This window comes from Poecilia mexicana, unplaced genomic scaffold (assembly GCF_051168715.1).
Source record: "Poecilia mexicana isolate PSO_F unplaced genomic scaffold, ASM5116871v1 scaffold_6, whole genome shotgun sequence".
Classification (NCBI taxonomy): domain Eukaryota; kingdom Metazoa; phylum Chordata; class Actinopteri; order Cyprinodontiformes; family Poeciliidae; genus Poecilia; species Poecilia mexicana.
In genome coordinates this window covers 24,513,665-24,530,073 of record NW_028263375.1, presented here as the reverse complement: position 1 = coordinate 24,530,073, position 16,409 = coordinate 24,513,665, and the positions used below count along the sequence as shown (strand labels likewise).

The 16,409-nt window shown below is 42.8% G+C and overlaps 1 protein-coding gene across 2 annotated transcripts in view; it reads left to right on the top strand.

The window, feature by feature from the left end:
- The window catches only part of prickle1a (prickle homolog 1a), a 29,170-nt gene that overhangs the window by 11,315 nt on the left and 1,446 nt on the right, over positions 1-16,409 (top strand). Inside the window, exons 1-7 of one of the 2 annotated variants that reach the window (XM_014967004.2) lie at positions 3,917-4,807; positions 9,733-9,934; positions 13,244-13,357; positions 14,123-14,260; positions 14,908-15,111; positions 15,221-15,407; positions 15,494-16,336. In XM_014967004.2, the coding sequence (XP_014822490.1) occupies positions 9,746-9,934; positions 13,244-13,357; positions 14,123-14,260; positions 14,908-15,111; positions 15,221-15,407; positions 15,494-16,336 (1,675 nt within the window). In that variant the 5' untranslated portion in view covers positions 3,917-4,807; positions 9,733-9,745. Of the gene's footprint in view, positions 1-3,916; positions 4,808-9,732; positions 9,935-13,243; positions 13,358-14,122; positions 14,261-14,907; positions 15,112-15,220; positions 15,408-15,493; positions 16,337-16,409 lie in introns of those variants that run through there. The other variant, XM_088006470.1, reaches the window with a different exon arrangement.

Here is a 16,409-nt window from a genome sequence, read left to right as displayed (position 1 = left end):
TGTGGGTAGACAGCCACAGGCTTTTGTTGAGTTGTAGCATCCTCAAATAAAAGGGCTTCCTCTGTTTAACATCCCCAGGAGCAGTGTTGCTCCACTTCTCATTGTTCCCAATGAGCTCCAGCTTTTACAACTAGGTGAATGGGTGTCAAATCAAGAGTGAAATATGACCCGTCGCAATCAATGAAATGTTAGGCAAACCGTTGGACAATAGAGTACAAATAACTCGATCAAGAGCCTTTTTTTTATTATTTTTACACTGTTAAAACTGCCGGGTTATAAAAACAAACAATTTGATTGTTTTGCTAAACCCGCCGTTGGGTCAAATATAGATTGAATGGATTGAGTCATGTGTGCTGGGTTTATATTCTGGAAGTATTCAGACGTTTTAATTGTATAACTATGTATAAAGAGTGAAATATGTAACAACACCATGGGTGAAAAATGAAATCCTTTTTATTTTTAATAGAGATAACTGATAGACAACAACACACTGTCTAAACAGAGCTTTGTTGTAATGTACGTTTTGCTAACAAACATTCAGAATTAATATATAATGATACAGACAACGTTTTCTGTCTACGTGCAGCTAACGAGCAGTTCTTCTATCACAGCGTAAATGTTTAAGCTTGTGCTATGTAGCAGTTAAAAACCTAATGTGATCTCATTATTATGTTACTTTCCAGACACATTGTGTCATTTTACAACACAAACAAATATTTGTTACCTCCAGTTGTTATGAAAGTGCTGTATGCAATAGCTAAAAGAAATTTGACTCTGCGTCATCTGACACCTGGAAATTGGCCTCTGTCTCTTTAAATAACTTTGTTCCCTTTCCGACATTCCTCCTAAAGTATGTAATCACAGCGATACCACATGATGACGTTTGCAACCGTTCTTAGGGACATTGTGGGTTTTGTATAATAAGCTCAACAGATGCACAGTTCCACCAGGTGTTTGCCGCTAGTCTGGTGGAGCTGTGTTGGTGAGGCACAGGGGACGGGTGCCATGTGGGAGCACGGTTAGAGGCTGATGGTTCTGGGTGGAGTTTTGAGTAAATAGGAGGCCTATTGGATGAGCAAGCATTAAGGCAACCCACAAGAAACTCAATGATTCATTTCTCAGTAGCCAAGGGTCCAGACCCTCTGTATGACAAAGTGTACAGAGGGTCTGTTTTCGTAATATCCTGCAATATCCTGGGTCTATTTTCTGCTCTATTTGCTGTTTTGCTGCCGTCTTATTGACTTAAATTGTGTCCACTCAGCGAACGAAGCATGTTTACACTGATGAAATATAAATAAATGAGACATTGCTTATTTTTTTGTTGCCTTTATGACTGGTTCTTCTGGTCATGCAGCTGTCAGCAGGTGTGAATGCTGAACTTCCACCTGGCTGCAATAACTACCTGGGAGGTGAACAGTAAATGTTACCTCAAGTGAAAAGGCTGGTTCTCTGTTGTACAGTCACTAACACAATCCACTGACATTCATATTTTCATTATGCAGTTCAAAATAGCTGTTTGTGAAAATAAAGAGGCTCCTTCAGGTTTTCATCTTTTTAATCCAATCAGGAATCACAATTTTCAACCCGATGTTTTGTTGAAACCACCAAACTACCAAACTTCTGACCTGTCAGCATAATCCCCATGTTTATATCCAAGAAATACATAGGTGGGGGGTGGAGGGAGGACACATGTTGCTACCTATTAGTGATCCAATAAATCCTGAGTTCTATATTTAATTTGGACATTTTTCAACGTGGCACTCAGGAGAAGTGCATTAACTTTTGGATCCGCATCAAGTGAGCCAGTATTTGTCTGTGACTCTTAATGCTCTTATGCCTCTTCTGAGAAACTCTAAGATCAGATCTAGGCTTCTACCCACCCCCTCAGCTACCTTCAGTGTCAGAGTACAACAGTTAAAAGGGGTTATATGAGGGTTACAGGGCTAACAAGACCACAGTCTGACCTGAGTTTGTCAGCGCCAATCTAGCTAAGTCAACATCAGTGCACCGACTGCTCCACCAGTTGACCTTTTCCTCCCTTTTTCACGGCGTAAAAAGGAATTGTTGTTACAGTAGGGTGATAGGCTTTTATTGGGCTTTATAGCTGATGCTTTTGTTGGGCCTGAGTCCTACTCATACCCATTGGCGAGTCATTCAAACCTTGAGAATGCCTAATGTTTTATAGGCGGCTCACGCACCAGTGAGAACTTTTTTGGGGGCGGCTCTCGTCAATGACTGTAAGTTGGGAGCTGATCTTCTCTTCGCCCTCTTCAGAATCCCAATTTATGACACACTTTTAGAACAAAAAGTTCACAAACCTAAAACTGATTGTCAATGCAACATTGGAATATGGCCACACTGTCAGCTTTGGCTTTGACCAGGTCTTGCTTGTTTTTTTGTTGTTTTTTTCGTTTTGTTTTGTTGTTTTTTTTAGGTCAGTGTCTCCTAAGACGTGTTGAAACTGGAGAAAAGTGCAGCTTCATCGGTTTGTGTTGGGTTTGATGATCATCATCCTCAGCCTTTTGTTGTTGGGGCATGCTGGTGTCAGACCTCCTTCGCTTTTAGCAAAGGGCATATTATGCTCTCCTTTTAAAGCGGTGAGATGAGGTGCAGACCAGGTGTGAGATGAGGTTCGGGTCGTTGTAGCTACGGCTGGGGGGAATGGGCCATAAAGCCCCGAGGCCACAGATTTATGGGTCATCTGCTGCTCGCTAAGGTCAAAGTTCAGGGATGCAAGACGTGTCCAGTTTTCTGTTGTTCAACTACCCAAGGTGAACCTTGAACCAGCCATGTATGTCATAGTATCGAGTGGTTTGATCGCAGAGGGAAATGAAGCGTTGGTATTCTTTTACAGATTCTTGTAAGGGTCTTTAAATAGATGCCCAGATTTTAGTGCACTGCTAACATCCCAACATTTAACACTAGGTTGGTGGTAGGCAGTTTAAAAGCTACTTTGCTAAAAAAAACACACAAAAAAACAACTGCTGATCTAAAACCACTGGCTTTTGAAATTTATTACATGTTGGCAGCATTTTACTATAAGAAATAACTGCTGCTGTTGTTGCTCTGCAACTCTTGGGTAAATAGGCTGGTCAATTCTGCATTGCATTCTGTAAATGTTGCCTTTGGGGGCATGCATTGTGTCAGTTCTTCTCTCAAAGACTTGCTAATAGAGCAGGGTGCTGGGTCTTTCTGACCAACACAAAAGGCTCAAGTTTGTTTCCAAAGGGTGGCTTTCTTCTCTAGCCTTGGCTGCTGCAATGGCTTTGTCCACATGCCCATACAGCGCAAGAGTGCATTCTATTCTTCTACACCTGTCATCATCGTGCAGTTTGCTCGGCCGAATTCTTCAATTTGAGATGGAGGTTTTATTGCGAGGAAGATTGGCAAAAGTAGGAATTGTGGTGCGCCGTCAGAAGCAGACAGTAAAACACAGAAGCTGCTGTTTCATCCTTTGTAGCTCACATTTTTCCGCCTTATTTGGTTCAGCAAACACAGAAAAGTGTGGACATTTCAAAGAACCTTCAATAGATATTTTGCTGCAGTCAAATACATAGCAAAAGTCGCATCGTCTAGTCCTCGTGAACGAATACGTTTGGTTCAGTGTTCGTTAATACTCACTCTGAGAAGTTACAGAAGGTGGAGAGAGAAGTGGGGTTACATCTGGAATACTAGATCCAGATGTCAATCCTTAACAAAAGCATCCCCAGAGACAATAGAAGACATAACACAGTTTCCAGTCTAAATGTGAGTTCAAACGTGATGGGTTATTTGGACATTTATCAAGAGAGTCAAAGGAAATCAGAAGAAAGGCTATTTGCAGTAGCTTGTAGACTTAACAAACCTGTTCCCTACAGAGGAGAGGGTGGTTTATGGAGTTTCTGATTTTCCTCCAGAGGGGAAAGTGAGGCAGAGGTCAGCCTTTATTCCTTGAGGGGGAGTTTAACTTGACGGGTGGAAGTGTACATTTCATGGACCATGTCTAGTGTTAACAGCTGGAGTTGGTCTAAGACGCAGCTGAAAGTGGGAGCTTCGGTAGCGGGATAAATGAAAACATTTAATAATTTTCATCTGGCCCATCACTCATCAGAGTGTGAGTCAGCAAACGCCACCCGCTCACTTGGTGACACTGCAGTGCGAGAGGCAGGAAAGACAAACCGCCAGATTAACCAAAACCCAACTCCGACATTCAATTGCAATAGTGAGCGAGGAGCGAAGAATGTCATGCGAAAGCAGTTGTGGCTTCGAAGCGGTTATGGTGGTAAAATGAGCTCAGCCATCGCCGATGCGCTACTTTCAAGATCTGTTCCTGTGAGCTCTGCCGGTGTTTCTAATTTGCGAGCGTAAAGTTTGAGACGCGAGGAGAAGGGTTTGCTGAAGGAGAGAGAGGGAGAGAGACAACTTGTTCCGCTACGCTCTGCCATGACTGGCTGCTGTGAGGGTGAGGGGCCGGGCCGGGGTTCAGGAGGCTGGGAAGGAGGTGGAAAAGGCGGAGGAAAAGTGATGGCTCAGAGAGAGAGAGAGAGAGAGGGAGAGAAGAGTGGGGTGACCATCTGGTTGGGCTTATTATGTACACACACATGCAAATGCAAACACCACCGTGCTCAGACATCTCTCTCACTTCTTACAGTCTGACCTGAGACATGGGCTGCTGTTACACTGACAGCTCTGGCAGATTTGTCCTGGACTCGGAACTCACAGAATCTTGCATAGCTATGGACCCTAAAGGCTGGAAGAGAATCTAGGACTGGATGCTGGTGATTAGATCTGTTTCCTGAGTGCCTAGTGAGAGTCGGCATACCCTGAGGTAAGAACAACTGGAAAGTGACAGAAGATGTTAGCTGGTTTCGAAGTCCTTGTAGACATTTGATGAGATGCAAATGTTAAAAGTGTTGCTTTGCTTGAAGTTTGTTGTCTGCATTCACAAGTTGTACTGTTTGAAGAAGTCATCTTAAAATGAACCGTGGAATGTGTCATATGAGGCTCTGGTGATTTTAAATTTTTTTTTTTTTTTATAGTCAGTGGTCTAATAATTGTAAATCCTCATGTAAACATCATTCCCATTGATTTGGCTCTGGCAAAATGTACCGTCAGGCACTAAAGTAGGGTACACTTCTTGTCTGCAAGCTCTCCGTGAGACTTTGACATGTACATTGCATGTCAATGCTGCAAATGAACACGCTTAATGAAGGTTCTTATTTCATGGTTCTATGAGCATCAGTTTGTTTACTCATGTCAGGGATATAAAGATCCTTCAGTAACAAGTTGGGGATTTAACTGGGATCTGCTTAAGTACACAGAAGTGACTACTGGTTCACACAAGGGTGCAGCTGTTTAGCAGATCACTTCTTGCCTTTAACGTATTATGCTTTGTGTTTTTAACAACTAGGAGCAAACTGTGCACCAAAGGTTGACAGACTCGCCTTTGAAAGAACGTGCATGTGCAAGGAAACGATGAATGCGCCGCATATTTTTTCTATCTTGTCTGACATGAAAAATAAACTCATTTTCTGAGCTGAAGCTCGAGCAGTCAGGCGCACAGAGGAGAAATTCTTGTTTTCCTCTCCAGTTAGAGTTAGACCTGCATCACTGAGGCAGCAGAGGCCAAGTTAAACATGCTAGGTGAGTGTATAGTGACAGAGGGAGAACTGTGTTTGGCTGTGTGCGTGTCCATCACCCACTTCCTACAGGAACATAGACAGTAATTCAGACCAGAAGCTGCTTCACTCTCTTAAGGGTTGTAAATCTAAAAGCTCCAAGGATTTGGGTTTTAGGTGGCTCAAGCTCAAGTGCTGTTGAATCCTACAAAAAAAAAAAAAAAAGAAAAATGCCACTTTGTCTGTTTTTTTATTATTCTGTTTCTCTCTGTAGTCCTTTGAGAGTTTGTATCCCACAAAGCGATAAATAACTTGACCGCTGCAGTTTAACTTATGCTGTGGAATCAGGCAGCGCAGCAAGGCACCAATCCTCCACAGGGTCCGAAACATGCAAAGAGGTCATTTCGTTCCCCAGTAAATCATTATTGCACTCATTCACTTACCAAGCCCCCACTAATGTAAAATCTCTTGGAATATAAGGTTCATTGTAGAATACAAGCCTTCTTTCATGCTTTACATAACTTGTTGGTTGCTTACTGCCAGATCTGCGTTGGATGAAGGCAAGAATCTTTCACCTAGCCAAAATTCAACTTCCTCCCCTTTTGTTGAGAAACGACATTAACATTTCCATTCATGTTCGTCGCCCTGTTTCAGTGTCAGTCTGATCGCACCGCCCTCCAGCCCTTACGTGGGCAGATCAGTCAGATATGCAAGGCCTCCGAACTCCCCAAAGCCATGTTAACAAGCACCTTTACAAAAGAGTGAGAGGACTGTTAAACATTCGGGACTGCAGGGGTCTGGAAAGTGTGGGAGGAGGGCAGGGACGGAAGGACAGGGGCCAATGGGAGGGAATTTAAAAAAAGTACAATCACAAACCATGGATCCCTTGTCTGAAAGACCTCCGCAAGTGATGAGTCGGTGAAAGCCTCTTAAAGTTTGCTGGCTCGTTGCTTCTCTTATTGATGATGGAAAAGGAAGTGTTCTGGGCAAAGTCAAAGGAAATGAGCTGGAGGACATCTTAAAGAAGAATTATCATGTGAGCAGATGTGGCCATTTAAGAAGCAGAAGGAAAAAAAAGCTTTTGAGGTGCATACATCTGCTTGAGAACTTGGTAAAGTTCAAGCTTCACATTCCTGTGATTCAGGTCCGACTGTGTGAACCATCCCCGCCGATACTCGGCCGACGTTTGAAAGCAAGAGTTTGTAAAGCCGTGAGTACGGCTCGGTCCTAGGGAGATCCTCCCCTATAGTCACACATGTTCCACGTGAAACCCAAGCTGCTCTCGAGCAAGGCTGCATTTCTGCAGGTTATTTTGGTCTCATTTGCAAGTCAATAGATCCGACTGGAACAAAAGAGAGCGTCTCATTTCTTGACCCGCTACCTCAGCTGAAGACAGGTTATCTCTCATTTTTTTTCTGTCACACTTTCAATCTAAAAAAAAAAAAAAAAAGACATAATTGAAACCAAACAAACTCTTGACTGAGCCACCAGGTTCAGTCACAAAGGCGCTATTGTTGAGAACATCAGAGACGTTTTATTGGGACGTGTTATGACAAAAATCCGCCTGACCCGAAACCCTCGGGGCACAGTGCAGTTCCAAACGAATCCGCAGCCACCGCCATCCGTCACACTCGGAGCTGAAAGGGAATCAGATAGCACAGAGGCCACCGTGGCTGACTTGTTCTTGGGGACGATAAGCTGATCTGGATGGCCAGTTACTGTCTGGACTGTCTCGACACTGTCACAGCTCACAGAGAGGCCTGTTCCCATGCGTCTGCACACCTGCATCCATGTGTGCATTCCCTCTGCGAGAAGCAGCCAGACATATAGATATATCACTCTTGGAAAAAGAGCACAGATTTTAGACCCTTTAACTGTGTTCAAAGGTTGCGCTCGACTGCGTCTGGTTTTCTCAGCTGTCTCCCTGTGGCCCTCTGTGTCCTGGCCAGCTACAGGGGGCTTAGGGGGGGTTGAGGGAGGTACTCGTCCAAGGGGGGATGTGAAGCAAAGACCAGCTTGCTGGATCCTGGTTTGAACTCCCATTTGATCTCAGCTAGAAACCCTCAGCCTGTGAGAAATGACCACAACTGGACACACACTCATTGTAGCCACACTTACTCAGTTCCAAAAAAGTTTGACTAACAATGAATTACGTCTCACCTCCAAAAACACACAACTTGGCCCAGCTCAGGGTTCCACGGTGACCTTAAGAGTGAGAGTTGAGTGTGCACAGATATTTGTTGTAAGGACCTCAGTGTTTGCCTTGTAAAGCACTTTGAGTTGCCTTGTTGCTGAAAAATGTGCTATATAAATAAAATTACCTTACCGTACCTATAGGCAACATGCTCTGCTTCTTACCCAGCTCTGACTGGTCCTATTGCAATTAGAACAGACTCGGGTTGAACGCGACCCTGAACAGTAGGATTTAGAAAACTGCTGTTTGAGGTACAAACATGCCATCTTACTGTAACATCAATAATAATAATAATAATAATAATAATAATCACAAATTCAAAAGTAAATATCGCAGAAATCTGTTTCTGTAATGAGCCTTTTACTATTGGTTGGTGTTTTGCCACATTCAATTAGTGGCTGTAAACAAGCAATTGAAAATCTGATGCAGACGCATTAAACAGTTTGAGTCCTCAAGCTTCCCCTTGATTAATCTGCACCCTGAGCAGTGAGATATGTCTGCCAATTAAAGAACTGCCAGTACAAAGATTAACATATTAGCTTAAAGTTGTTATTCTGTGCTGGACTTTGAAGATTAAGTTTCTTCATCGAGTTTATTGTGTAAGTTCCCACCCCCCACCCCAACACTTCTTTTTAGCTGTTGATCTAAAGAAAAGTTACTAACTGAATTTACCACACTGGTCAATTCTTTGATCTTCGTGCTATACGTCTTTCCCTGGTGGTGTGCTGTTAGCATAAATCCACTCCGACCCTCCCGATCCCAGCAGCTACACCTGTCTGGCACATCTTTGTTCAACTGGAAGATAAGACGAATGATCAGACACTCACTGCAGCAGGTTGGAAAACAAACGGGTCAAAGAGAAAAGGGAGATGAAGGGACAGAAGCAGGGGCTGTGGACATTTCCCATATGGTGGGCCTGTTTTAAGGCAAGGGTGGTGTTTTTACAGACCTCCAACTCAACTGATCAGGCCGGCTTCAGATCCCAGGTGGCGGCCCCTTTTGGGGAAAAAAGAAAAACGTAGAATTTCAGCAACAAAGCACCCCGTGTGAACCTACACCACGTCAGTGATTAAAATGTCAAAAATGCACAACTTTAAATAAATGTTTCAACTAAAGTATGTAGCTCTTCCTGTATCTTCATTTTGCATAAATCTGGATTAGCAAGACCAGGAGGCTAAAACTAACAGCGACTTTTAGATCAGACCACAGTGGACTTTAATTCTCTGTAGCTTCGGTCTCAAACAGGTCACGGTGATTGATGCGGATGTTGTGCTGCAGACCGTGAAACCGACGTCATTTTTGCATTGCACGGTTATTTACTCAGAAGCTGGTGATTACAGTACTTACATGGAAAATAGAGGTAGGTGGCGGTGCACCACCCTTACTGTGTGAGACGCTTATATACAATGGAAAGATATACAGTGGAACACGTGAAGCATTTCTAGTCAGAGTATCGGTTTGATATAATTACAGTGATGTGAAAATCTAAAATATTGACGCAGTCTTGTTGAATGCTGCTTTATAGAATTTTTTCAAATACTTGGATGTTTTATTTCAGCATACATTTATGAGTACTGTTGGATATTGTTACTATGATGAGATTTGGTGATTGACCCATCAGGATTTTGGAATTTCCTAATTGTCTCTCCATCCACAAAAGCCACACGAGAACCCCATATGTTAAGCTGCCACCACAATAGCTGTGACAGGGTGTAGTCGTCTTTATGACCATCTTTATGAAGTTAGTCTTGTCGACAGAAGTGAGCCAAGAAAAGATACCATAATGGGCTTTGAGGGAAAGCCGTGACCCTGATTATAGACTCGATGAGTGTGATTCAGCTGGTTAACATACAGCCCAAAGGAACCTAATTAGATGCATGAGGAAAGTACAGTCTTCACATCTAACCTCTAGATCTTCTTTCCCTTTCCATGTCTTTTCAGTGAACAGAGTCTGATGAGCCTGGCAAGTGCAGCTGGACCAGCTGTCCACCTCCAACGTGGGAAACAGCAGAGGGACTTTATGATGGACCAGAAAGTCAGTAAGCTAACCTCTGGCTTTCAGCGCAGCTCTACGTCTGACGATGACTCGGGCTGTGCACTGGAGGAGTATGCCTGGGTGCCACCTGGCCTTCGACCAGAACAGGTAAGGAGAAAATGGCCGATTATGGATGCTAGGGATGCTTGTTTTCTTGGCTTAGCAGAAGCTATCTGACCTAGAAGTGAGGCCGCTCTCTGAAGAAGTGACGTCCATTTCTTTACTTAGCAAACCCCGACTTTCTCCGGAATACCACAGTGAATGTTCATCAATCCTCCTGATGGAGAATAAAAAGAACTCTGACCTGATTCTATCTCCCTTTTAGCCCATTTAAGTGTCCCAGATAAATGGTATTCAGCACACTTTGTGAACAACACATCAACTCACAGGAGAATGATGCCTATGGGATGAACAGCATATTTCATGAAGCCCGTTTAGCTCTTTTTATTAGACACAGTTTAACAGGCCATCACGGAGAGGCAGAATGCAGATAATTGAAAAAAAAAAAATCCCAACCCCTTAAACCTTTTCGCATTTTGTCTTGGTATCACCTCAAACTTCAATGGTTTTAAAAAGTTTTTTAAAACATCTTAAATGTTTACTTGCATTTGTATTTGGTCGTCTTTATCCTAATACTCCTCAAAACAAACAAACGAAAAGTCCATAAACTAGAAATGAAGAGTTCAAAGTTGAACCTACCATACATGGTTGTCCACACAAATCAGCAGGCCAACCAAGATTAGCCTCAATCAAAGAAGCAGCATAGATGTGAAGATCCACTGCTCAGGAAATTGGCCTTCATGGAAGAAGATATAGTTTGCCACAAGCCATGTGAGGGGACACCACAAACATTTTGTAGAAGCTGATCTTTTCAGTTGAGTTCAAAACTGAGGCTTTTGACCTACCCGCAAAAAACTGTGTGTGTGGTAAAATAGTGAGATCCCACTTCTGCCTGAGCACACTGTCCCCATGGTAAAGCATGGTGGTGGTAGCTGAGTTAAGGAGAAAGGTGGGTGGAGTGTTCTCCTTAAAGAAAGCCTATTAGAAGCTGCACCTTACTTCATAAACTAAAAATGAAGAATTCAAAGTTGAACCTACCCATACATAGTATTACATTCTGTTGCAATACATAGCATTGGTAGGTTCAATACCATGTATTGGTATTGAGCCAATACATAGATTCTCTGGGGCAGAGATTCTCTTTCCAGTGGGGCAATGAGCCCAAACATACTGACTGAACTATAATCAAGTTAAATAGTTGATACGTTAGATTGGTTAAGCCAGGCGACCTATTCCAAGACTTGAAAATTGCTGTTCATAGAACTTGTCTGTTTAATTTAACTAATCTTGGGTTATTTTGCAAATACAGCAGACTTGGTGACTTGGTACCATGATAAAAGCCGAGGGTGGTTGTACAAATGATTGACTCAATGGGGCCTAATGCAAGTGCAGGGTGTATTTTTCAGGTTTGATTTATAACACAGCTGGAAACTGTGTATTATTTTCTCTCCACTTCACTAATTGATTCATTTCTCATAGCATCTCAATAAAAAAGATTCCCATTTGTGATAGTAATGTGACAAAGTGGGAAAAACTTCAAGCAGTTTAAAAACATTTGCAAGTGGAAGACATCTGCTTGAGATTATTAGGGAAACTTGCTGTTTCTGACTGCCAAAGAAGACAACAGGCTTTCTCTTATCAAGTCCTGTTAGTTGTCTCTGCAATGCAAAACTTCTTTTATACTTCCTCTACATTGTGATTTTTTCCATGTTTCCCTCTTGCTCCTAATATCCCTTTGTCACCAGACTTATCAAAACCAACACGTAGAAGCAGTGAGTGGCAGGTGATATACAACAAAACATCAGAATGGAATCAAAGAGAGCTCAAAAGCATTTTTTATTGGGAAAATGCAGAGGTCAACTGTAATGCCTTTACTGCAGTCAATTGTCTAAATGGGCTTTGCATTAGGGGTCATCACTACAATCTAGAAACAGATAGGTCTTGGGTGATAACTGACTGTTCGCAAGCCCCAGGGGAGCTGGATGAGGGGTAATAGTGGTATAAAGATGTGCATAATTTACGGTGTTTGAGGAGGAATAGGGGGTGAATGTGAATGTAAACTGCCTCAAAACCCCCAGACGCCCCGAAGCTGCAGGAAGTCCCACAACACACAAAACAGGCACAGCCCACCTCTTTATCTGGCTGATTGTAATAGCCCCTCACTCATAAAGTTTAGATTTCATTGGCCAACCCCAAGGGTCAGCGGCCCAGCATAACAGGCTGTTTTTGTCCTGCACAAAAACAGCAAGCTGAGTACTGGCAAATACAACTGTTAAGCCGATCTGACCTGCTGACCTGCTGTGGTTGGTGTAATTTATGAGGACTCTGATACCTGCAATTGTATAATCATGACTATATGAGGTGTCGTATTGTGGTAAAATTCCCCAAGAGTCCTTATTCCAGACATTTTAGATAACACTGTCCCATATAGAGTACATCCAGAAAGTATTCACAGCACTTCAACTTTTCCACATCTTACGTTATGGTTTTATTCCAAACTGTATTAAATTAATCTCTTTCTTCCAGATTCTACACTCAATTACCTCATTATGACAATGTGGTAAAAAATTGAGATTTACCAATGATGGAGGCCACTGACCTTATTGGGACCTTCAAAGCAGCGGAAATGTTTTTGTATCCTGTCAATCAATCCTGTCTCAGAGGTTTAGAGATAATTCCTTTCATTTCATTTGCACTCTGACATGCACTGTCAATTATGGAGCCTCATATAGACAAGTGTAAATAGACTGAATTTACCACAGGAGGACTCCAGTTAAGCTGTAGAAACAACTCAAGGATGTTTCAATTAAGGATGTAACATAACATTCAGAAAAAGTTGAAACACTGTGAATACTTTTCAGATGCACCGTATGTCTTTTATCATCCTTTTCTTGCTCAGACCTTTATGTTTGTTTGATTGATATGTAGTATAGCATCTGGTTTGTGTTAGAGTTATATCGCTCTGTCCTATGGTTCCCCCAGGTCGGGGTCAGACTCTATTGAGGATTGACAATCAAGTGTAGAATCTTACGATTCCGAAGAGATAAAACTAAGTACGGTTAAAAACAGATAAATCAATCAGTACTAACAAAAAAAAAAAAATAAATAAATAAATAAAAAAAAAAAAATATATATATATATATATATATATATATATATATATATATATATATATATATATATATATATATAAATATAAAAACACTGTATAGGCTAGTGAAGCTATTTGCCTTACTTGCTATGCTTGCATTCTCAACCAATACTTGGGTCATGAGTCTCTTTTGCTCTTACTTTATAGGTTGGAAGCAGGAACATTTCAGAACCATTGATGTGTTCTACGCCATGATTTGTTTTCAGGTGCAGCTGTATTTCTCCTGTTTACCTGAGGACAAGGTCCCCTATGTGAACAGTCCGGGAGAGAAGTTCAGAATCAAGCAGCTCCTCTACCAGCTGCCACCACACGATAATGAGGTGAGGAATATTGTTTGCAGCGTTATGAACAGCTTATTCCAACTGGGTCGTCTTACGTTTAGCAATTCCGATGATGTCGAACACTATTCCGTCTCACAACATGTCGACACCCCACCCGGGGGATTTTTGTACCGCAGTCTTGAAGGCAGGCAGTGTAGGCACAATGTGACATTTGACTTGATGCCTTTATGATATTTGCTGGAAGCCCGCACCAGCAGGATTCCTGTCATAGCAGTGGTTTTTACGAGGAGCGCTCAGCAGGAGAGAGGGCTGCTGGTTGAAAGAGACTTTATGTGATGCCACCACCGCAGTGGCACCACGGCTCAACTTGGCCGTCTCTCTGCCTTTGTCTTCTACCCTCTTGAATCCACTCTAAACACAGACCTTGTTTGTGTAAACGTCTGCTTTCCCTCTTGTTAGGCCTTTGGGGAACATCAAAAAGACCCATTGTAAAAAATTAGCTTCTCAAACAGGGGCGGTGGGTGGAGATCTGTTGTGGGGTGTAGGAAGGGCAAGCTGGGGTCAACAGTTGCTGTTGTTCAGCACACTCTCGTATTCTCTCTCCCTTTTCCCCAAACTTACAAATTTTATTAGGCACCCACATTCCTGCAACACGATATTTCGACAAGCATCAAATAAAAGATCAAATCAGTGCAAAATTTTTATGCCCCTTTGCTTCCAGAACGGGAGAAAAAGTCAAATTCTGGCTTAAGTCTGATGCATCAAATGGTTAAATTAAACATAGCTTATTTCCTTCTTTCCCAGGTTCGTTACTGTCAGTCACTCAGCGAGGAAGAGAAGAAGGAGCTGCAGATGTTCAGTCTCCAGAGGAAAAAGGAAGCACTGGGAAGGGGAGCTGTGAAACTGATGCCTCGCAATGCTCAAAATGGCATTTGTGAGCAGGTGAGTCATATTCACTACATGTTTTTATTGATAAAGAAGTTGCTTTGTGATCAAGAATCAAGCCCATACTCGTCAAAAACGACTAAACTCGTATACAGTTTCTTGTAACAAAATATAAGCAGCAATTCTCAAGTCTTGACATAGATTCTTAATTGGGTGTAAGTTCAGATTTACAGTGGACTATTTTAACGCGCAAATATATTATGTATGTTCAGAGCTGTCCTGTAAGAGACACACCCGCTCTAGTCTCAATTTCTTTGCAGTTTCCAACACACTTCCAATAAAAGCACAGCATTTAACTATCTTTTCTGTTATGTGGGGTTATGATGAATTGCCATCAGCACTCGGTGCCTTACAAGCGGTAGTATCACCCTTTGAATGCCCTAATTTGGAATACATGGATGTTTGGGCTGGAGCCAATTCCAAACCAAATTTCTACCATCTTGAAACAATTCTAATGTAAAAAAAAAAAAATATATAAAAAAAATCCATATTTCAATGAACATACAAATGGGATTTAATTAACCCTTTACACTGCATCAATTTTGCCAACGATAGCCTTGACTTTTCTCTGAATAAGGAAGTTGAAGTACAAGTGATATGTAATTCCATATGTTAAAATCAGCCTGTTATGCCTTTAACTGCAGTGCGGTGAGGATATGAACGGCGGGGAAATGGGAGTGTTTGCCTCAAGGGCGAGTCCTGGGCTGTGCTGGCACCCAGCATGCTTTGCCTGCTCAACATGCAACGAACTGCTGGTGGATTTGATCTACTTTTACCATGACGGAAAGATCCACTGTGGAAGGCATCATGCTGAGTTGCTCAAACCACGCTGCTCGGCCTGTGATGAGGTACAACCGCAAGAGTGATATTTAGTAAAACCAACTTCAAGTCTTTATTCTGTTGGTAACTGCTATTTCTCTCTTTCAATGCATTTGTGGGGGGTTTTTCTCACCATAGATCATCTTTGCTGATGAATGCACAGAGGCGGAGGGCCGTCACTGGCATATGAAGCACTTCTCCTGTTTTGAATGTGAGATCATTCTTGGAGGGCAGCGTTACATCATGAAGGACGGTAGACCGTACTGTTGTGGCTGCTTTGAATCGCTCTATGCAGAATATTGTGAGGCCTGTGGAGAACACATTGGTAGGACATGTATTTTACATAAATTCACAGATTTACAAAAACCGACGCACTCCACCTTGCTTATGTTCATATTTCCTTCTGTTCAGGCGTTGATCATGCTCAGATGACCTACGATGGGCTCCACTGGCACGCCACCGAGAACTGTTTCAGCTGTGGCCAATGCAAGAGTTCTCTCATCGGTTGTCCTTTCCTGCCACACCAGGGTCGCATTTACTGCTCCAAGGCCTGCGCTCTTGGGGAAGATGTCCATGCCTCCGATTCTTCCGACTCCGCCTTCCAGTCAGCGCGTTCACGTGAATCCCGCTGCAGCGTTCGGTTGGGCAAGAGCAGTCGCTCAGCTGACCAGTGCAGACAGTCACTTCTCTTCTCTCCCTCTGTCAACTATAAGTTCCCAGGAATTAGTGAAAATGCTGAGGACACCTTGACGAAAATGACTCACTTGAACTTGTCAGATGAGCATTTGTGGAGGGAGCGTGGAGAGGAGGCCGAGGTACCAGAGGACCAGGAGGAGGAGTGGGCTGAACATGAAGATTATATGACCCAGTTATTATTAAAGTTTGGCGATCATGGAATTTTTCAGCAAACTACTGACTCTAGACCCACAGATTTCTGGATAGCTGAAATGGACATTAAATCCAAGCAGGAGTCATCAAAAAAAAAAGGCTTGGTCAGTAAGAAGTACCAAGCCGACATGTACTGGACACAATCACAGGATGGCTTGGGGGACTCTGCGTACGGTAGCCATCCGGGACCAGCGAGCAGCAGGAAAATCCAAGAGCTGGAGCTGGATCAGAGTGCCGGAGGAGGTCTACCTGGAGAGGAGCCACAGTGGTACGCCAACTCTTTGGAGTGCATCACAACGGAGTTCAAGAAAACTGATCAGAGTGCTCGGGACTCCGTGGAGTCTCTTGCTCTCTCCAATATCACTGGTGAGTAGACATAAAAGAAAATGTCTCGACAGACTCCTGTCTTCATCTTGAGACTGTTTGTAATTGGTTTGTC